The sequence below is a fragment of the Symphalangus syndactylus genome, chromosome 10 (genome assembly GCF_028878055.3).
Source record: "Symphalangus syndactylus isolate Jambi chromosome 10, NHGRI_mSymSyn1-v2.1_pri, whole genome shotgun sequence".
Taxonomy (NCBI): domain Eukaryota; kingdom Metazoa; phylum Chordata; class Mammalia; order Primates; family Hylobatidae; genus Symphalangus; species Symphalangus syndactylus.
This window is the reverse complement of record NC_072432.2, coordinates 38,415,746-38,434,020: the sequence shown is the minus strand read 5'-3', so window position 1 is coordinate 38,434,020 and position 18,275 is coordinate 38,415,746. Positions and strand designations below refer to the sequence as shown.

Below are 18,275 nucleotides of genomic sequence, written 5' to 3'. Positions count from 1 at the left end.
GTCTCTACTAAAAATACACAAATTTGCCAAGCACAATGGTGTAAGCCTGTAATCCCAGCTACAAGGGAGAATGAGGCATGAGAACAGCTTGAACCCAGCAGGCAGAGGTTACAGTGAGGCAAGATCATGCCACCACTGCACTCCAGACTGGGCGACACAGCAAGACTCTGCTGCTTAAAAAAAAAAAAGAAAGAAAAAGAAGCAGCACGGCACCTAGCCAATTGCCTCACTGCACAATTCTAGGGATAACAATCACACATATTCTACGCGAAAGACAACTCCCAGAGCATAGATGTATGATGAGACATGAATGGTGCTTCTTAGAATTGTGCAATGTGATAGCTCTGCTGACTGGCACACAGGTGCTCAATGAATATGTACTGAACTGTTCCAGGGAAAAACTGATTGTCAAAGAGCCTAGAAAGAATTTAACTCTGAATGATAGACTGCATTCCTGAACATAAAGGGCATATTCTAGAACTGTAGTACCTCTTTCATGCAGATTAAATTAGGTTCATGCCTGAAGTTTCTTGGTTTCTTTTCTTTTTTGTTTCTGAGACGGAGTCTCTGTTGCCCAGGCTGGGGTGCAGTGGCGCAATCTCGGCTGACTGCAACCTCAGGTTTCTTTTCCAATTAACAGTTCATACTACCATAATACAATCTCCAAACCAATACCTACAAGAAACACTCATTATTTATTCATGTGGCTGAAAGAGTAAATTAATTATGTTTAGATTTTTGAAAAAAGTCTGAACAAAAAAAGGACCTATACAGTGCTCAAACTATATTTTTAAAAATACTATTTTATTTTTACTCACATATGAAAAAAATGGCTGTACTATCATGTTTACATACATACTAACATTGGAAACAGAATAACGAATTGTATTTAAATTTTATAAAGAACACACAAACATTAAAACACTGATTGGTTACAGAAAGCAGAGTTTGAGGAAAAAACATTAGCTATAATTTTCATTTTCATTAAAGAGCAGCACCCTCTGAGAATAATCAAACTGATTAGTAATATTCATCTATACTGCAAAACAATATGTACAAAGGAAAGTTAGTGATTGTACTGATTTTATTACTTTTACCAAGCCATTTTATGTTCCTCATTCAATTCAAAGAAATAAAACATAATCTGAAGAAAAATATGTCCTTATTACTATTCACAATAAAAAGCTGGCTTCATTCTGCAAGCCTGGGCATATTGTACAATTGGGAGCACTTAACGGCTCAAGTGGATCGATGTACCAGTTTGATTCTGATCCACTTAATAGAATCTCTCATCCATATCTGGCGACCAGACTAACTCCATGGGAGCTGTGATAGACTGAACCATTTCTGTGGTATCCCTAGATCTCACTAAATAAGAAAGACCCTGCACCAGAAAATATAGCAACTGATCTATCTATAAATTACATCTATATGCTAGCTCTTTAGTGTAAGTTGGAAAAAGGGGCCCTTTCTTGAGCATATGGATGAAAGTATTATTGTAGTCTAAAGATTGCTGGATTGATATTGTGTTGTTATAATGAAGATAAGGTACACACTGAAACCACTGTCAGATTAAGAAACTTCCACAACTTGTCTCAATTCTTCAAATAATGGAGCAAGTTCCTTTTCTAGGCTGACAATTAGTCCTAAAATAAAGAGATTAAGAAAATTACATGTTAGAAAAGTGTTCCTCAAAGTCTGAAACTCAAATTTCCTTATGTCCAAAATACAGTTACCAAAAGTAAATCAGAACATAGCTTATTTCCCACGACTGAAATAAAATACAGGTTGACCATCCCTTATCCAAAATGCCGGGTACCAGAAGTGTTTTGAATTTTGGAATATTTGTACAATACTTACTAGTTGAGCATCCCTAACCCAAAAATTTCAAATACGAAATGCTCCAGTGAGCATTTTCTTTGAATGCCATATTAGTGCTCAGAAAGTTTCAGACTTTAGAATGTTTTAGATTTCAGATTTTTGGATTAGGGATGTTCAACCTGTACTATAACCCTAAATAAAGCAACCAAAAACTCCTCAGTCATTAAGTTTATTTTCAGCATCTATTACTAAAGTGAATGAGTGAAAAATACATAAGTATACATAATATACATAAGTACATTAGGAAATACAGAATAAATTATATGCACTATAATTTGTTAGAGTTTTGAAAGGAAAATCTTAATTTATACCTCACTGCTCCAAAATTTGCATTGACTCAGAAATAATGCGTACAATTTTTACTAACTAAAGCATACTTTTGTCTCTAAGCAAATTTTAACAGATTACCTCAAAAGATAGGTAGATAGGGTGCTTCTATATTGAACAAAGGAAATCAGAAATTTATTTTTATAAATTCAACAAAGCTAAGACATACTTCATTTCATTTTTCAAATGAAAAAGTATTTTAAAAATAAATGGTAGAGTACAAAACACACTGGAGTTCAATGATGAACCTGGAAGATAAACATCTAGAAATAAGCATATCTTGCTTCTCCTTAGTTTACTAGAGTAAAAGGCTATCTACCTCAAACAGAGCCTGTTTTATGTTCAAACAAATAAAGGTCTTTCTCTGTCTTATAGAATATAAAAAGCATCTGGACTCTCAAGGAAAGGGTCCAAGTACTAAAACAGTGTTCTGTACATTATCATAATATATAACAACTGGTGACTTAGTATGCGATGATAGGTGATTTATCAAAATTTAAGTATATTTCATAAATATACTTAAAATCTTAACACCATTACTATCCTATATAATTCAGAAAGTGTTTTTACATATAGTATTTTACAGATTCCTAAAATGTTTTGAAATGGAAGAGATCTAATAGATCATCAAATCTAAACCTCTCATTCTAAAGATGAGGTATCTAAGAACAGGCTGCAGTGACATAGCTAGAAGAACTTGCTCAGCTTGGGAGAAAAAAGAAACAGTAAAAAATATGTTACAATTCTCAACAGCAATCAAATCTAAAGGAGACAGACCTTTTAATAAAAATCCTACTTTATATAAAATGAAGTAAAAAAATTACAACCAAGTGAATAGTCATTATTTTACACATAAATATCCACTGAAGGTATTGGATACAATGGAATCTTACTATTCTCTGTAAAGGGTACAGCTTCCTAGAATTTGTTCTCAAATTCTTCAGTTCTCAAGAAGAGTGAGACTATGTTCATCCTATTCATGCTCTTTAAATTCTCAATCATATTCATTTTCCCCATTACGTAAAATTTTAAAAATTCTAATTTAATAGATTGGTCTATAACTCATCGATCATTTTAATGCATTTTGTTGGGTTATCTTCACCTTGTTTTCTTAAACTGCTATAATGGGAGCAAGACGTAGCACTCAAGATAACATTTAATTTTCCTGTCTCCAAAAAATAAAAAAAAAAAATCACTTAACCATACACTGTCTCATTTGAACTAGAAAATAACACTGTAAGATGGAGAAAGCGTATATTATCTCCATTATACAGATATGGAAACCAGGATTCAGAGAAATCACTTTTCCCAAGACATGGAAAAAAGATAGTGAAACTGGGCCACAAGTTCAAAATTTTTGGCTCTAAATCTACTATTCCTCTTAAGGTATGGTAATTAAATTAATTTTTTGAAATTAAGGATTAAAAGTGATATTTAAGGTAATTAAACAAACCTGTATTGGCATTGCTGCTGGCTATAAAACTCACCACCAAAGGTAAACGATTAAATTGAACCACCTAAAAAGAAAATAAAAGCCAAATAATATGTTGCATTATGAAAAGGTAGTATAACTAAACTGAAATGTCTTAATCTTTCAACAACTTTAAAATCATCAATGTTTTAGCCCAACATCATGGTATTATATTATGAAATAGGAAGGAACTTTATATTTCAGTGAATATTTCCATAAAACAGAATTAGTGATGATCTCTTAGAGACATTAATACCATTTAGCCTGGAAAGTTTTTAAGGTGAAAACATATCTCCATCTTTTTATCTCTAAAGCCCAACAGAATGTCAATTACATCGTAAGGACTTAATAAATAGTTGATAATTAAATGGATAAATGCAGTATTTCTCAGTTATTCAAGTAGTTTTGTCTTCATGTTATTTTCTGGCTCTTGTGTATTACTGTAATTTAAATTAAAGTAACTTTAAATCAACTATCTTCAAAAAAAAAAAAAAAACTTAGTTTCAACCTAATCCTTATTGATGAAATTAAAGGTCAGATGGTTTGGTTATCTTTTACCTAATACACATTAAAATATATAACTTTTAAAATAAAAGATGGGCCTGGCACGGTGGCTCACGTCTAATCCTAGCACTCTGGGAGGCTGAGGTGGATGGATCACTTGAGGCCAAGAGTTCAAGACCAGCCTGGCCAACATGGTGAAAGCCCGTCTCCACTAAAAATACAAAAATTAGCCAGGCCTGGTGGCACATGCCTGTAATCCCAGCTACTTGGGAGGTTGAGGCGTGAGAATCACTTGAATCTGAGAGGCCGAGGTTGCAGTGAGCTGAGATCATGCCACTGCACTCCAGCATGGGGAAACAGAGCCAGACTCTGTCTTGGAAGAAAAAAAAAAAAAGAGTAACTTAACATCAGTTGATTAGGAAACATCGCTCTAAAGCACAAGGAATTAGTCTTAAGAAAATGTAGCTTGAGATCAAGAGACATGCAAAAACTAACTTCTTTCCCACAAATAATAACCTCATTTATTACATATATATATTTCAAAACAATGAAGGAATTAGCAGCAAGAGCAAATTTAATAAACTTTCAAGGAAAGTTTTTTTTATCTGTTACTACAACAAAAAAAGTGTGTCATCTGAGAATTCAGTTGTTTAGCTAAGGGCACCATCTACTGGAGGTAACAGTGACCTGATGTACTCTTTTTAGGATAACATGTACTTTATTAAATCACTTAATTACTTTTGCATAGTAATTATTTCCTGGTATAAAATGTGAAGAAAATTACAACATTTTAATACAACCAATTTGAAGGCTAAAATTTTACAATTTCATCCGCTTCAAAACTAAAATTGAGAACTACAACACAAACTATTTTATATATAAAAGTCACAAAAATGACAACTGAAATCAGCAAATCATTTGATAATTATGAACTTACCTGGTAGGTGTTATAGTAACAGATGATACTTTTATTTTTTGAAAGTCCAAGTTTGCTCCCTTGGTCTGTTGCAAGGGCAAAAGTGGATAAGAAACCAGGTCGCAAAGCATGCTCCGGAGCATTGTCATTGGCCACTAGAAAAATAAGTGATTTAAATAAAAATTATGCAGAGGATATGGTAGAGAGATTTACAGCCCTTTTTTTTTTCATAAACCTCTTTTTAAAATTGAGCACAAAGGTTATGTTTCACAATACTGAAAATCATATCACTAATGGGGTCTCACCACTAATCAGGAAAAATTGCTCAATCAAAAGTTCACTGATCACAAGTCAGAGAAGAAATGCTGACTCTCACAATTTTGTTAAATTTTAAAAAGAAAACTAAATGTTTATATTTTCTTGATATCTAACTTAAAACATAGACCAAGTACATTTAATTGGTTATCTGAGGACTAGGCTAGAATAAACTAATGAAAAAAGTTACTAAACTTCTGCTCTTAGAAAACCCACAGCAGCAGTATCGCTCATAGATATTAACAATCTGCAGCTGGTTACCTGTTTCACGTTTCTCTCACTCATTAAAAGGTCTGCATGGAGTTTGTTATATTAATGAGCGCAGGGCTCAAGGCTTTAACACAGAGATCCTCATGAAGAACATTAGAGCTGGAAAATCTGAGATTATTTTGTTCCAATCCCTCATTACAGAATTAAGAGAAGGCAAGCAATCTGTCCACAGCCATTCAACAGCCATTTTATAGCGCGTTAGAAAGCACACTGGACCACATATCAGGAGATGATGGGTTCTATTACTGTTTTGTTACTGACTCATGTCCGACTTTGGACAGCAATGTCCAAAGATTATAAACCACAGGACCTCCTTCGTTCTTATAATGTGTTTGCCAAAATTCTCCCAGAAATGGAATCAATGTGTATATAGAAATGTTTATAATCTTTACAAATTCATGCAGTTTATTAATAAGAATCTAAGACATAGCTAACTCTCCATTAAAACTGCTAAGAAGTCCAAATGTCTTTGCACTTTATCACCTTCACTTATAAAATGAAAGAACTACATTAGTTGACTTCTAAACCTCCTTTCATTTCTAAAGTCTAAAATTATCTGATATATATGACAACTCCAGGTGGAAAATTGTAAACAAAATATACAGAACATTATCCAATATTTAATCTCTGATAAAGCCATTACAGTGTCCCAATAAAACTAGGAACATCCATTCTCCTAATACCATAAAATAGAAATAGTAAAAATTGTCTGAATCCATACTGACTCTCTGTGACATCATGTTTACTTATGATCCAAATACAAGGGTATTATCCTAAAACAACTAGCAATTTGATAAAATGTGTGTATGTATGTACGTATGTGTGTGTGTGTGTGTGTGTATATATACACATATACATATACATACATATATATGTAGGGATGTCTGTGTGTATATCCAGCTGAATACATGCTCACTCTCATCACTTAGATTTACTAATGGTTTACGTTACACTGTAAATGTCTTTAATGGGAAATGGATCTGTGATAAATCCATGCTTAAACTCTAGATGTTAATATGATACATGTGATACATAATACATTGTAGATTCAAATTCAACCTTTAACATACAAAAGCAAACACTTTCCCCAATACTAAGACCATCTCCCAAATTTACTAAAATGAATTTAACATGTTTGCCTGCTGTACTACTCAGATGTAAATTGCACACATTTTTAGTCAAAAGCAAAGAAGACATTTGCATTTAAATGTTCAGTTTTACCTTTAATAACAGGTACTCCATCTCTATCTGATACAACAATGGCATGGAGCCCTTCGACACTAGAAAAAGAAAATAGTTAAAATATAAAAAAAGTTAAAATATAAAATTTTTAAAAGTTAAAATATAAAATATTTCATTTTCTCAAACTATGCACCTCAAAGACATAATAATTCTCATGTATTTACTGAAAAACCACAGACCCCAAAATTCTCCCAGAAATGGAATCAATGTGTATTACAGAAATGTTTATAATATTTACAAGTTCATGCAGTTTATTAGTAATAACCTAAGACATAGATAACTCTCCATTAAAACTGTTAATGAATGATCAGTCCATGGTACACAAAAGCATGAAAGATTATTAGTGGCTATAGTGACAAAAAAGAACCTTTTTCCTTTTTCATTCATGCAAATATTAAGCGGCCAGTATTTGTGGCACTTAATACTTTGATACTATGAAAAACAGAAATAAGCACAATCATTGCCTCCACATGGCTTACAATCTAAAAAGTGAGTGTGTTATCAATAAAATAATCTCACAGTAACAAACGTAAAACTAAAACTGGTGGCAAGTGTTAAAAAGTTCATAGGGATATGAGAACCTAGAAAAGAGGAGGTTGATGTAGACAGACAGTGGGCCAGAGAAGGCTTTCTTGGAAGCAGTAATACATCAGCTGAGATGTTATGGCACTAAGTGAAAAGATGTGGAAAAACTGTTCCTGGCTAAAGAAACAGGGCAAAAGGAATGAAGGCCATGCAGTAATCCTTTCAGCCATGCTTACGTAAGAAGTAGTAAGCGGAATGGTCAAGCTATAGCTCTAAAGTTAGAAAGATCTGGGTTCCAGTCTAGGCTCTGCCACTTATTATTTATGCTATCTTGGGCTAGTTATGAAACCTTTATAAGCCTCAGATTAACAATCTGAAAATAGGAATAACTGTACTTACTTAGATATTGTGAAATTTAATAATATAAGGCATGTAAAGTGTAGGCTGGCACATAATTCAAAAATATCACTTATTAACTAATACCAATGGTGTCAATTGTACACACTGACAATGACATAATTTATCACTACAGTTTAAGTACTAAATTATCAGTGAGAATCCCTGGGAAATTAGCAATTAAGAAATACATACGGTAGAGCACAAAAATACTGTGTTAAAAAATATAACGTGACACTCCTCAACTTTCAACATTTACGCAAAACCCTTTCATTATAACATAAAACTTATAGTCCTGTAACTATCTTACGGTATCTATAAACTACAACTCAGAGATTTGTTCAATGTCCCTACAGCAACCCGGAATGATCTATTCTTTGTGTTAACTTTAATGTATTAACTAAGGAATAGGAAATACTTATATTAACCTAATGTTTAAATACTGACATTAAATTTTTAAAATTCCCATTGTCAAAAACTTTTAAGTCAGAGAAGTGTTATTAAATGTGAGTGGAAAACGTTACAAACAAAATCATTTGTCTTCCTTACATTAAAAATAAGAATAAAATAACTTTATAAATGACTTTTATACTGTTTTTATCCTATTATTGGCATGATTTCCTATTCATTCAATCCTAAACTTATTTATGGATTAAAATATATCTCTAAGATTAATATATAACATAGGCCGGGCATGGTGGCTCACGCCTGTAATCCCAGCACTTTGGGAGGCCAAGGTGGGCAGATCACCTGAGGTCAGGAGTTTGAGACCAGCCTGGCCAATATGATGAAACCCTGTCTCAACTAAAAATACAAAAATTAGTCGTGTGTGGTGGTGCTTGTCTGTAATCCCAGCTACTTGGGAGACTGAGGCATGAGAATCGCTTGAACCTGGGTTGCAGTGAGCCAAGATCGCACCACTGCACTCCCAGCCTGGGTGACAGAATAAGACTCTGTCTCAAAAAAAAAAAAAAAAAAAAAATTAATACATAAAATGAATATATTCTTCTAAGTTAAAAACTAGATTATATAAAACATATCCTACAGATATTTGTAGATATGCCAATTATTTTGTGCAGTTACCAAAAGCAACATCATTTGAAACGGTAAAGCATTACAAATCCAACTGTCCATCAAGAAGGACAAGGTAAGTTATGATATACACCTACAAAGGAATACTCTGCAGCCATGAGAAAGAGGAAGTTCTCTATGTACCAGGAAAGATTACTCTCAAAGTTACATTCTTAAGTGAAAAAATACACAGTTTAGAACAGAGTATAGAAGAAGCAATAAATTATGTACCAAAATGTGCAGGCATATATGTATGTTGCGTGTATAAATACGTGTATATACATGTCTGCTCATAGGTACATAAAATATCTCTGTAGGTAATGGTGGGTGCCTCTTTGAGGGGAAACTGTGCATGTGGCTGGAGAGGAAGGATGGACAGCTTCTCACTCTATGTTCTTCAGTTAAGTCTTGAATCTGAACTTTGTGAATGTACTACCTACCCCCAAAATAAATTAAAAAGCAGGTAAAAAGAGGACCACAAAAATGTTTAGAAAAATTAGTGCTACCACAGGTAGCTTCTTTTTTTAAATTTCCATGGAAATTACTTTAAATAAAACTAATGCTCCAAAGAAAATAAAAGGACTTTCTTTTTGATGGACTTCACAGAGAAATGAATTCAAGAAAGTAGAAAAATTATTTACACTCTTAAGTATATAATTGTAGAAATCAGGTCACAAATATAAAAGCTGTTTGCAATTCTACATACAATGCACAAAGAGTAATATGAATAGAATTTACTAATAATTAAAAATAACTAGCTCATTAAGAGATATTATACTTTTAGAAGAAATGAATTAAATTTTGTGAAATATTCTGAAGAAATCTAAATCTTATGCTTACTAAAACAACCATTTTTTCTAAAAACAAATGTTGCATTACTAATTAAAGACATAAGATTTAGTTTTATACACATAATTATGAAATATTTGGTTGTTTTAAAACATACAAAGTGGGATTATTAAAGCCTGAGACTGCTTTGGGTCACAACCAGATTTTAAATTGCAAATGCAAGAATGATATTTTGCAGAGAATTCAAAAAATGCACAAAAACACACATTCCATTAGTATCCGTAGCTGGCTGACTTTGTTACTGAGAGGCACTGAGGTACAACAGTTAAAAGTATGAATCCATGGCTCTGAAGCAGGATGCCTGCATCCAAACCGATACATCTAGCAACAAATCAAAGTGTATATTCTACTATTCTTCATAAATGTTCAAAACATTATTATTTCTTCATTATTATTGTTCTGGGATGCAGTAAGCCTGTTTTCAATAAATGATATTATGAGTTGAACTGGCTTTTTTTCATTATTAAAAAAAAAAACAGTACTAATACCTTTCCTGCCATTATGAAAGATTTTCATAAAGCTTTTAACAAATATCCTTTAACTGAATTTATTTCTTGGATAAGCACAACAACCTGATATTTCCCCTTTTGTTAAAAGATAAAAGACATCCGAATTCAAAGAAGAAGCAAGCATTTACTTTCCAACTATTTTTGATCAACATTAGAACTACTCAGTAATATAATAAATACTTTTGGTATTATTCTCTAATTCCTTTATACAGACAGCTGCACCATACCCAGTGTCACACGCTATTATGATTTTCAGAGTACACTTAATAGTTAAAATGAGATCCCCACTGTCTGAAACATTTTTATTGCTTATAATCACAGATGATGTAATTAGAATCAATTATTGCTTTATTTATTAGATCTCCAGGTGAATAATGAGTATCTTTCCGGTGGGTTTATAACTTCAGAACACTGAATGCAATTTTGCTGTTTCTTCAATAAGAGATGCTAACACTCAAAAAAGGATTGTAAATCACTAAGACTTCTAAGTGAATTAACTATGCACTATTAACTATTTCATCATATCACCAGTGTAGTGGGGTATCTCTCCGTCCCAATTTGAGCGCCCTTTCATTATGCTAAGGTAACTACAGAAAAAAACAGAAAGCCCTCATTTTGCACAGTTCCAATATGCACATTTTAGTTCCTATGGTTAAGTAACACCACTCCCTGCAGAAGAGCACAGGTCAAATATTAGTTAGGATGGCATAATACCTCAATAACTACATAAAGTATAAACTTCTCTCTTTAGTCCACAAATCACGACATAAATAATTATGTAATTAACAGATGCACACTCTCATCAGTAACAAGCCACATCATTTCTTTCAAAGTATGTTGATGGTTGGTCACTGTGCATCTGTTATGCAGTTCATGCAGAGATAGCAAAGCATGTAGTTTTGTACCTCCTTGTCTCCCAATGAAAAAGTATGTGACATTTAGAAAAAGAGATAATAAACAGAGGAAACTGGCCAACAAAGACGAAACACAGCAAAGAAATGAAAAGTAATAATGCTGGAAGTGAATTTCAAATAGAAAGTAAAGAGTTATAGAAGAAACAGATGACCAAGGGAATGCTGACACTATCGCTCTAGATACACAGAGAACTCAGTGAAGGCAAACTTGTTGACATAAATGAGGAAAGCGGTTGTGATGAAAATTTTCCAGAGGACATGATGCTGGCAAAAAATATTCATATTAAAGGAAATCTCAGAGATACTTCACAACATTGAAAATACACAGACAAAATACTTCATAAAATTAACATACGGCATATAGAATGTATTCAATAACAAATTAAACATTTCTTACCTTGGTAACTTTTTATACAAGAATCGCTTTAGGTCCTGAAAGAGAACATTTAAAAAAATCATGTTATAATAATAGGCCTTCCACTGTTTTCTAGATCCTGTCCTATCCAAATTTTAGGGAACTTCAGTTATCATTCATAACCTTTCTTGCTGTGTTTTATCTTTCTCTGTCTGATTTGGGTGTTTACTAGTCATGCAACTTGGAGTAAGTTAACTAACCTTTTTTCTCTAAGCCTATTTCATTATTTGTTGAATAGGGCTAATATAGAACCTACATCATAAGAGTGTTGTTAAAGTTTATTGAGAAGATGCATGGATTAGCGTACCTAGAAATGGGAAACACAAATACATTTTAGGCATGAAATTACATCATAATTTTCATACTAGTGTTTTACATCCTGTTGCTATTGTGTTCACTTGAGAAGACATTATAAACATCTTTCCATGTTCAAAGACAGACTTTCCACCATCATTTTAATGTTCTTGGGTAAGGTGATAAGACTTCTGTAAGACTGTTGTCTCACGTGACTATCACATTATAAAAATATGCCTTCCATTCTTTCATTATTTGTTGAACTCACCTACTCAACAAATAATGAAACAGTGTAAGGCATATTATTATAATGTAATTTTTAAAATATCCTGTTTAAGGACCTAAAATAAATTCTGTATGACTATGTGAGGCAACATTTTTTTCTTTGAGACGGAGTTTCGCTCTTGTTGTCCAGGCTGGAGTGCAATGGCGCGATCTCGGCTCACTGCAACCTCCGCCTCCCAGGTTCAAGCGATTTTCCTGCCTCAGCCTCCCGAGTAACTGGGATTACAAGCACCCACCACCACACCGGGCTAATTTTTTGTATTTTTTAGTAGAGACAAGGTTTTAACATGTTGGCCAGGCTGGTCTCGAACTCCTGACCTCAGGTGATCCACCCGCCTTGGCCTCCCAAAGTGCTGGGATTACAGACGTGAGCCACCGCGCCCAGCCTAGTCTTACAGAATATAAGATAAATGACAATGTGTGTCAAGTGTTTAACACGAAACACAGTTAAGACTAAAGAAATAGAAGACTATTTTATTTTTCTAAGCTGGGGCTCACTGCAACTTCCAACTTCTGGGCTCAAGCAATCCTCTCGCCTCACTTCCAGCATAGCTGGGACTACAGGGGTATCAATGTGTCTGGCTAATTTTTAATTTCTTTTTGTAGAACGGGGTCTTGCTACGTTGCCCAGGCTGATCTTGAACTCCCAGCCTCATTTTGAATTCCCAGCCTCAAGTGATCCTTCCATCTCAGCCTCCCAAAGTGCTGAGATTACAGACTAAACAACTGCATCGGCCAGATCGGCCAGAAGACTATCTTATTTTGTCTCATTACTCTCTCTCATCCCAGGAATTTCACTGACAATTTAGGTATCAATTTTGACCTCACATGGATTAATCAGGTATCTGTTGTTTTGAGCCTCCAACACTTACTATTCTCCAAACCCGAATGATCATTTTATTTCATGTTATGACTACTGGCTTACTTTTGTTCTCATCCTACACACACACACACACACACACACACACACACACACACACACACGTTACCATGTTTCTAAAGAGGCATGGGTTAGAAATCATCGTAAATTGCTACAATAAACCTAATGAGACATTGTTACCACTTACTGGAAAAAAGTATTGTGGGTACATGTCCTACTGACCGAATTCTGACAGGAAAAGCAGCAAACCATCATTCAGAATTTCAAATGGTAAACATACAGAGCCTCTCTTATGCCCCAGCTGGATTGGGGAGTAGGGAGAATATAATTTTCTCAGTCTCAAGCACCTTAGTGTCCTACACCCCCATTCGAGGCAGAAACTCAGGATCCTGCAAATTCATTCATATTAGTCTCCCACTTGAGATATCAGAGAAAATAATTAACTGGGATGAGTGGGGCTTGGAGGATCAAAACAAATTTCTACTTGGGAAGCTCTACCTCTCCCCGCTCAGTATTCCCCTCAAAATTCCCCACTCTTCCCTTCCTCTTATGTAGGGGTGTCACTCACATCCGCCATGATGAACCCCCTTCTCTCGCAGGATCAATCTCCACGCCTGGAAGAGAAACTCCCGGTGACTCTTCCCTCTTCGGCCTCCTCGTCCTCCCCACCCACAACTTAATAAGCGAGATCAGACCTGGTCAGAACCAGGTAAAACCCCCGCGGTTCTAGAGCTTGGCCCAGCGAGCCCAGCGGGAGTCGGAGTGCCCCAACACCCCCAGCTGAGTAAGGGTACTCAGCTGGCACGCCTTACCTCAGCCCACCCCATCCCTGACCCTCCACCCCAAAGAGCTAGGCCCAAAGAAAAGAAGAGGGGGTCCTCTCCTTCTGTTTAATCTCACCACTCGCGCCACCTGCGGGACTAGGCCTCAAAACCAGGCAAAGTAGCGCCAGTTACCTCGGGTTTCTGGGCTCTCTGGTTCTCTCCGCTGTCACTTAAGGGACAGCTTTAAAGACAGGTTCCTCCTCAAGCCACCGTCACATGATTCATGACCTCTTCTGCACTCCAGGAAGCACTTTTTACGCCGCCGTTGCCCCACGATATGGGATTTCCGGAGGGGCCCGGCGGAAGCTGCGAGGGCGCGGCCGCCGGCCGCGCCCCGCCCCTTCCCCGCCCACCGCGGGCCGCGTCTTGCGCCTGCGCCTTGTGTCACGGGCCGAAGGACGTCAGCTGTGGGGCAGAGGATTTGTACGAGATCGCTGGACCCTAAGAAACCCAGAAAATGCAAGCAAGGTTATGTGTTACAAGACATTCTTGTGCAGAGAGGGTGTATAAATGCCATTAGTTTTGCAGGGTCCGTTATCTTAAAACCTTTTCTTGTAGATGAAGAAATTTGAGGGGATGGTGTGATGAGCTGAAGAGCAAGCACCAGATTGCCTGTGATTGGAAGTACCAGGTCCACAGGTTTCTGACCTGTTTCCTAGGCTCTTGTGACTTCCCCAAGGGTGCTCTTTACTCAAGGCCTTATCTAGATTGAATGGGGAGGAGCCATGGGTATTCTGGAGCACTTCAAGCGTCTACTTTTAACATGCAGACACTGATTACGGGCACCTTTTATGTTCCCTTTTACATCAGAATTCTTAAAAATTACTAAGGTCTCATGTAATAAATAATAATTGAAAAAAATAAAAGCCTTGCCGGGTGCGGTGGCTGACGCCTGTAATCCCAGCACTTTGGGAGTCCGAGGCGGGACAATCCTTTGAGCCCAGGAGTTCCACACCAGCCTGGCAAGATAGGACCCCATCTCTACAAATAACAATAATAATAATAATAATAATAATAATAATAATAATAATAATAATAAATTATCCGAACGTGGCGTGCGCCAGGTACTCGGGAGGTTGAGGCAGGAGGATCCCTTAAGCCCAGGGTTTGAGGCTGCATTGAGTGGTGATTGCCCCACTGAACTCCAGCTTGAATGACAGTGAGACCCTCAAAAGAAAAGCTTCTTTAGAAATCGCATCCTCTTTCAGCTACCACCCTGTTTTTCCTCTACTCCCTTTCATAGCCAAATTTTCAGAAAACTTTAGCCTGGTTTTTAATTGCTGCTTCCGTATGTCACAAATCTAATCAGAGTTCTGTTGATTCTACCTGCTACATTTGAAAACTATTCACCTATCTATATTCCTACCCTAGTCCAAGCCATGATCATCTCTCTTTTGACAATAACCTCCTATTCTTCTTACATTCTCTTTTGCCCTCCAGTCTCCACAGCAACAAAAATTAGTTCTAAAAACCCAAATCAGATCATTTAACGCCTTCCTTGAAAATCAGGTTTATTGACTTACGATAAAGTTCAATATCAGCATCATGGTTTATATATCATTCTTACGGGGATCTGGCCCCTATCTTAATTCTCTCACCTACCCTGGATTCCTTATGCTATGATCATACAAGTTTGTTTTCACTTCCATAAAGATTTTTATCACTTTACCAACTTAGCACATTCTGCCTGAGATATTTCTCTAGCACACCTTAATGCTACTAATCTCATCTTTTGCATTTCAGCTTAAATTCACTCTCAGAGAAGCCTTCCCTGACCCTCACTGAATAGTTTAGGTCTTCTAGATAAATGCTTTCATTGTACCCTGTAATTTTCTTTGTAGAATTTATCATAATCATAATTAGTTATTTACTTGATATTTATTTTCTTTGCTAGATGTAAACTCTTTAAGGTTTTTGTCTTTCTTATTCAATGATTAATTTTCAGCACCCAGCTCACTGCCTGGGATGTAGCAACCAATGACATACTTGTTGAATAGTTGAATGAGTGAAAGAGTGGCCATATTAAGAGTATAAAACATGATAAAAACAAACATTTTACAGTGAGAACAGACCTTTTTATTAATATATTGAGATAAACTACAGAGACTGAAAGACAAAAATTCATATTTCATTCAGAACATTCATCAAAAATCAAATGCATTTACTTTGAGTTCTCACAGAAAATTTTATTTAAGTCTGATATAACATTAAATATTTTACAAATCAGACATTTCATTTTAAAATCTAATTTATAATCCTGAATGCATTATAGACAAAGTAAGCTCTCCTTTACCAGTTTCATTTAACTTATACAAGGCTTCCATTATAATTCCATCAAACCTTAAAAATTACCTGCAGCTTTTAAAAACACATAAAGTAAATGGAAAGAAAGTCTTATGTAGCAATCCAAAAACCAATACCAGAAATTGGCAAGAAGCATTTCTTAATACAGATAAACTGCAAAATATCATTTGTGTTTCTTTCTTCTCATTGGTTTAATCATCCTATTCAAAATAATTTTTTGAAACTAATAATTACAATACTCCAGTGTCACTGAAAATCTCTATGATTTTAATGGTGTATTTAAATGGCAAAGTAGAATATCAGATTGAAATGTACAGTCTTGTGCTGAAGTGAATGAGACTTGCCATGCCAGATGTCATCTGCTATGTAGTTACAAGACATCTTGGCAACTAGTCGTCCCAGTTTTTACTAACTTACTAAACAAGGACATTTCAAGAAATACTTCTTACCCCTATATATTTCCAGATGGCTGGATATAGAAAGATATAATTATGTTTGAAGCATGGGCCTTATAATAGGAATCTCTGCATTAAAATATGAAAAAGAGCAACGGAAAGAACTCACACCAATGAATTTGTATTGACTGATTTTCAAAGTTAGAAATAAAAACATCCACTGCTAATGGAAGCCCTGCTCTGTGCAAACATAGTGTGGTATATATTAAACAATCACACATTTGAGGTATTAGCTGGAAAATATATATATATATATATATATATATATACACCTATACATAGACATATCCACAGAATATTCACAAATCTATTGGCCCCAACACCAGCAGATAGTCATATTAAATGAAAAAAATCACATACCAACAGGAAAAAGTTACACATAGGGAATTTACAAAAAATATGGTGCTATAATCCTTAATATAAGGAGTATGTTTTGAATTAATGTTTTGAGGAAAAGTGTTTCCATTTATATGAAAGTATCTATTTAATAGTAATAAAACCAAAAAGGAAGCTGAATTCTAGGACTGTTTTGCCTGCCAAATAATTGAAGGGATGAGCAAGAATTCCTTGAAAAGCCTCATTCTATCCTTTTTCTTTGTAACTAAAAATTAGAATTTAAAATGTTGGAAATTATTGCCAGACAATAATTCATTGGTTTATAGAGAATTTTATGGATTTTAACTAGGCAATGGTCCAATGTGGTCAACAGACATGGTTTTTCAGCTGTTGAATGAAAATTAAAATAAAGATTTATTGTTGATTTTCATTAGTTTTTCTGTTCAAATAAGAAAAAAGATTATGAATTCCCTTTCAGTTTGCTTCACTAATTATGAAGATGGATAGTAATAGGATAGTACTGAACCCAAGCTTCATATGGGGAAGCTCAACAAATGTACAAATTCTCCTCTTAACAATTTGGTCCTCTGACATAAAACTTGCTTAACTGGCAAGATGGCTCACTTGGTCCTCAAGCCAACATCAAGAAATATTTAGCTGTCTTAATACAGGTGGGAGATTTTTTTTTTAATGAAATACATAGGAATCCATTAAGTAACATTAGCATGTCATATGTGTTAAATAGCTTCATTTAAAAATGTTACAGATCAACAGAAGGGAAATCAAAAACTTAATCATTTTTCTCAGTAACTACTTTACATACTAGTGTAATTAAAGATTTAACTGGAAGAAAAATTAAGCATAAAAGTATAATTAAAGTAAAAAGCTGGTATTCCACATTCCTGTTCCTGTGAACACCTGAGCTGACACAAAAGCTGAGTAGTTTAATGCATTGGCATGTATATGCCTTAAGGACTGTACTTTTCTCTACCAAATCTTTGTAAATCATAAACAAGCATGTAATGATTATTAAACAAATACTTATTTAGGCATTCAAATGTAATCTGTTTACAAAATATATTATTTTCACTTATTAGATGAATTCAACTTGACATTTTTCATTGTTGAGAATTCAGTTCACATTTAATCAAACTACATTCTGAAATTTACAAATAACTAAATGACTAGCACCAGTCTATTTGGGAATTAAGGAATCAAAAGAAGAGGAGAAAGGTACTATTTTCATTTCCCCCAAACCCTCACAAGGACAATAATGTTTGTGTGTATATGCA

General features: G+C 34.9%; 1 protein-coding gene across 1 annotated transcript; it reads right to left on the bottom strand.

The window, feature by feature from the left end:
- Positions 1–785: 785 nt before the first annotated feature.
- On the bottom strand, positions 786–16,573 carry LAMTOR3 (late endosomal/lysosomal adaptor, MAPK and MTOR activator 3). The gene is made up of 9 exons (XM_063611009.1): positions 16,508–16,573; positions 14,517–14,640; positions 14,140–14,329; positions 14,021–14,069; positions 11,588–11,622; positions 6,906–6,964; positions 5,121–5,254; positions 3,662–3,725; positions 786–1,646 (listed from the first exon to the last, which is right to left on the bottom strand). Exons 1-9 carry the CDS (start codon positions 16,571–16,573, stop codon positions 1,573–1,575), a joined length of 795 nt encoding a protein of 264 aa, XP_063467079.1. The 3' UTR covers positions 786–1,572.
- Positions 16,574–18,275: the final 1,702 nt, after the last annotated feature.

Coding starts and splice junctions, on each gene's coding strand:
- LAMTOR3 (XM_063611009.1), bottom strand. CDS start 16,573: ATGTCTTGTAACTACATAGCAGATGACATCTGGCATGGCAAGTCTCAT. Junction 14,641..16,507: donor ATTCACTTCAGCACAAGACT/GTACATTTCAAT, acceptor TGTTAAAAGTAG/ACGCTTGAAGTGCTCCAGAA. Junction 1,647..3,661: donor CAGCAGCAATGCCAATACAG/GTTTGTTTAATT, acceptor TCTTTATTTTAG/GACTAATTGTCAGCCTAGAA.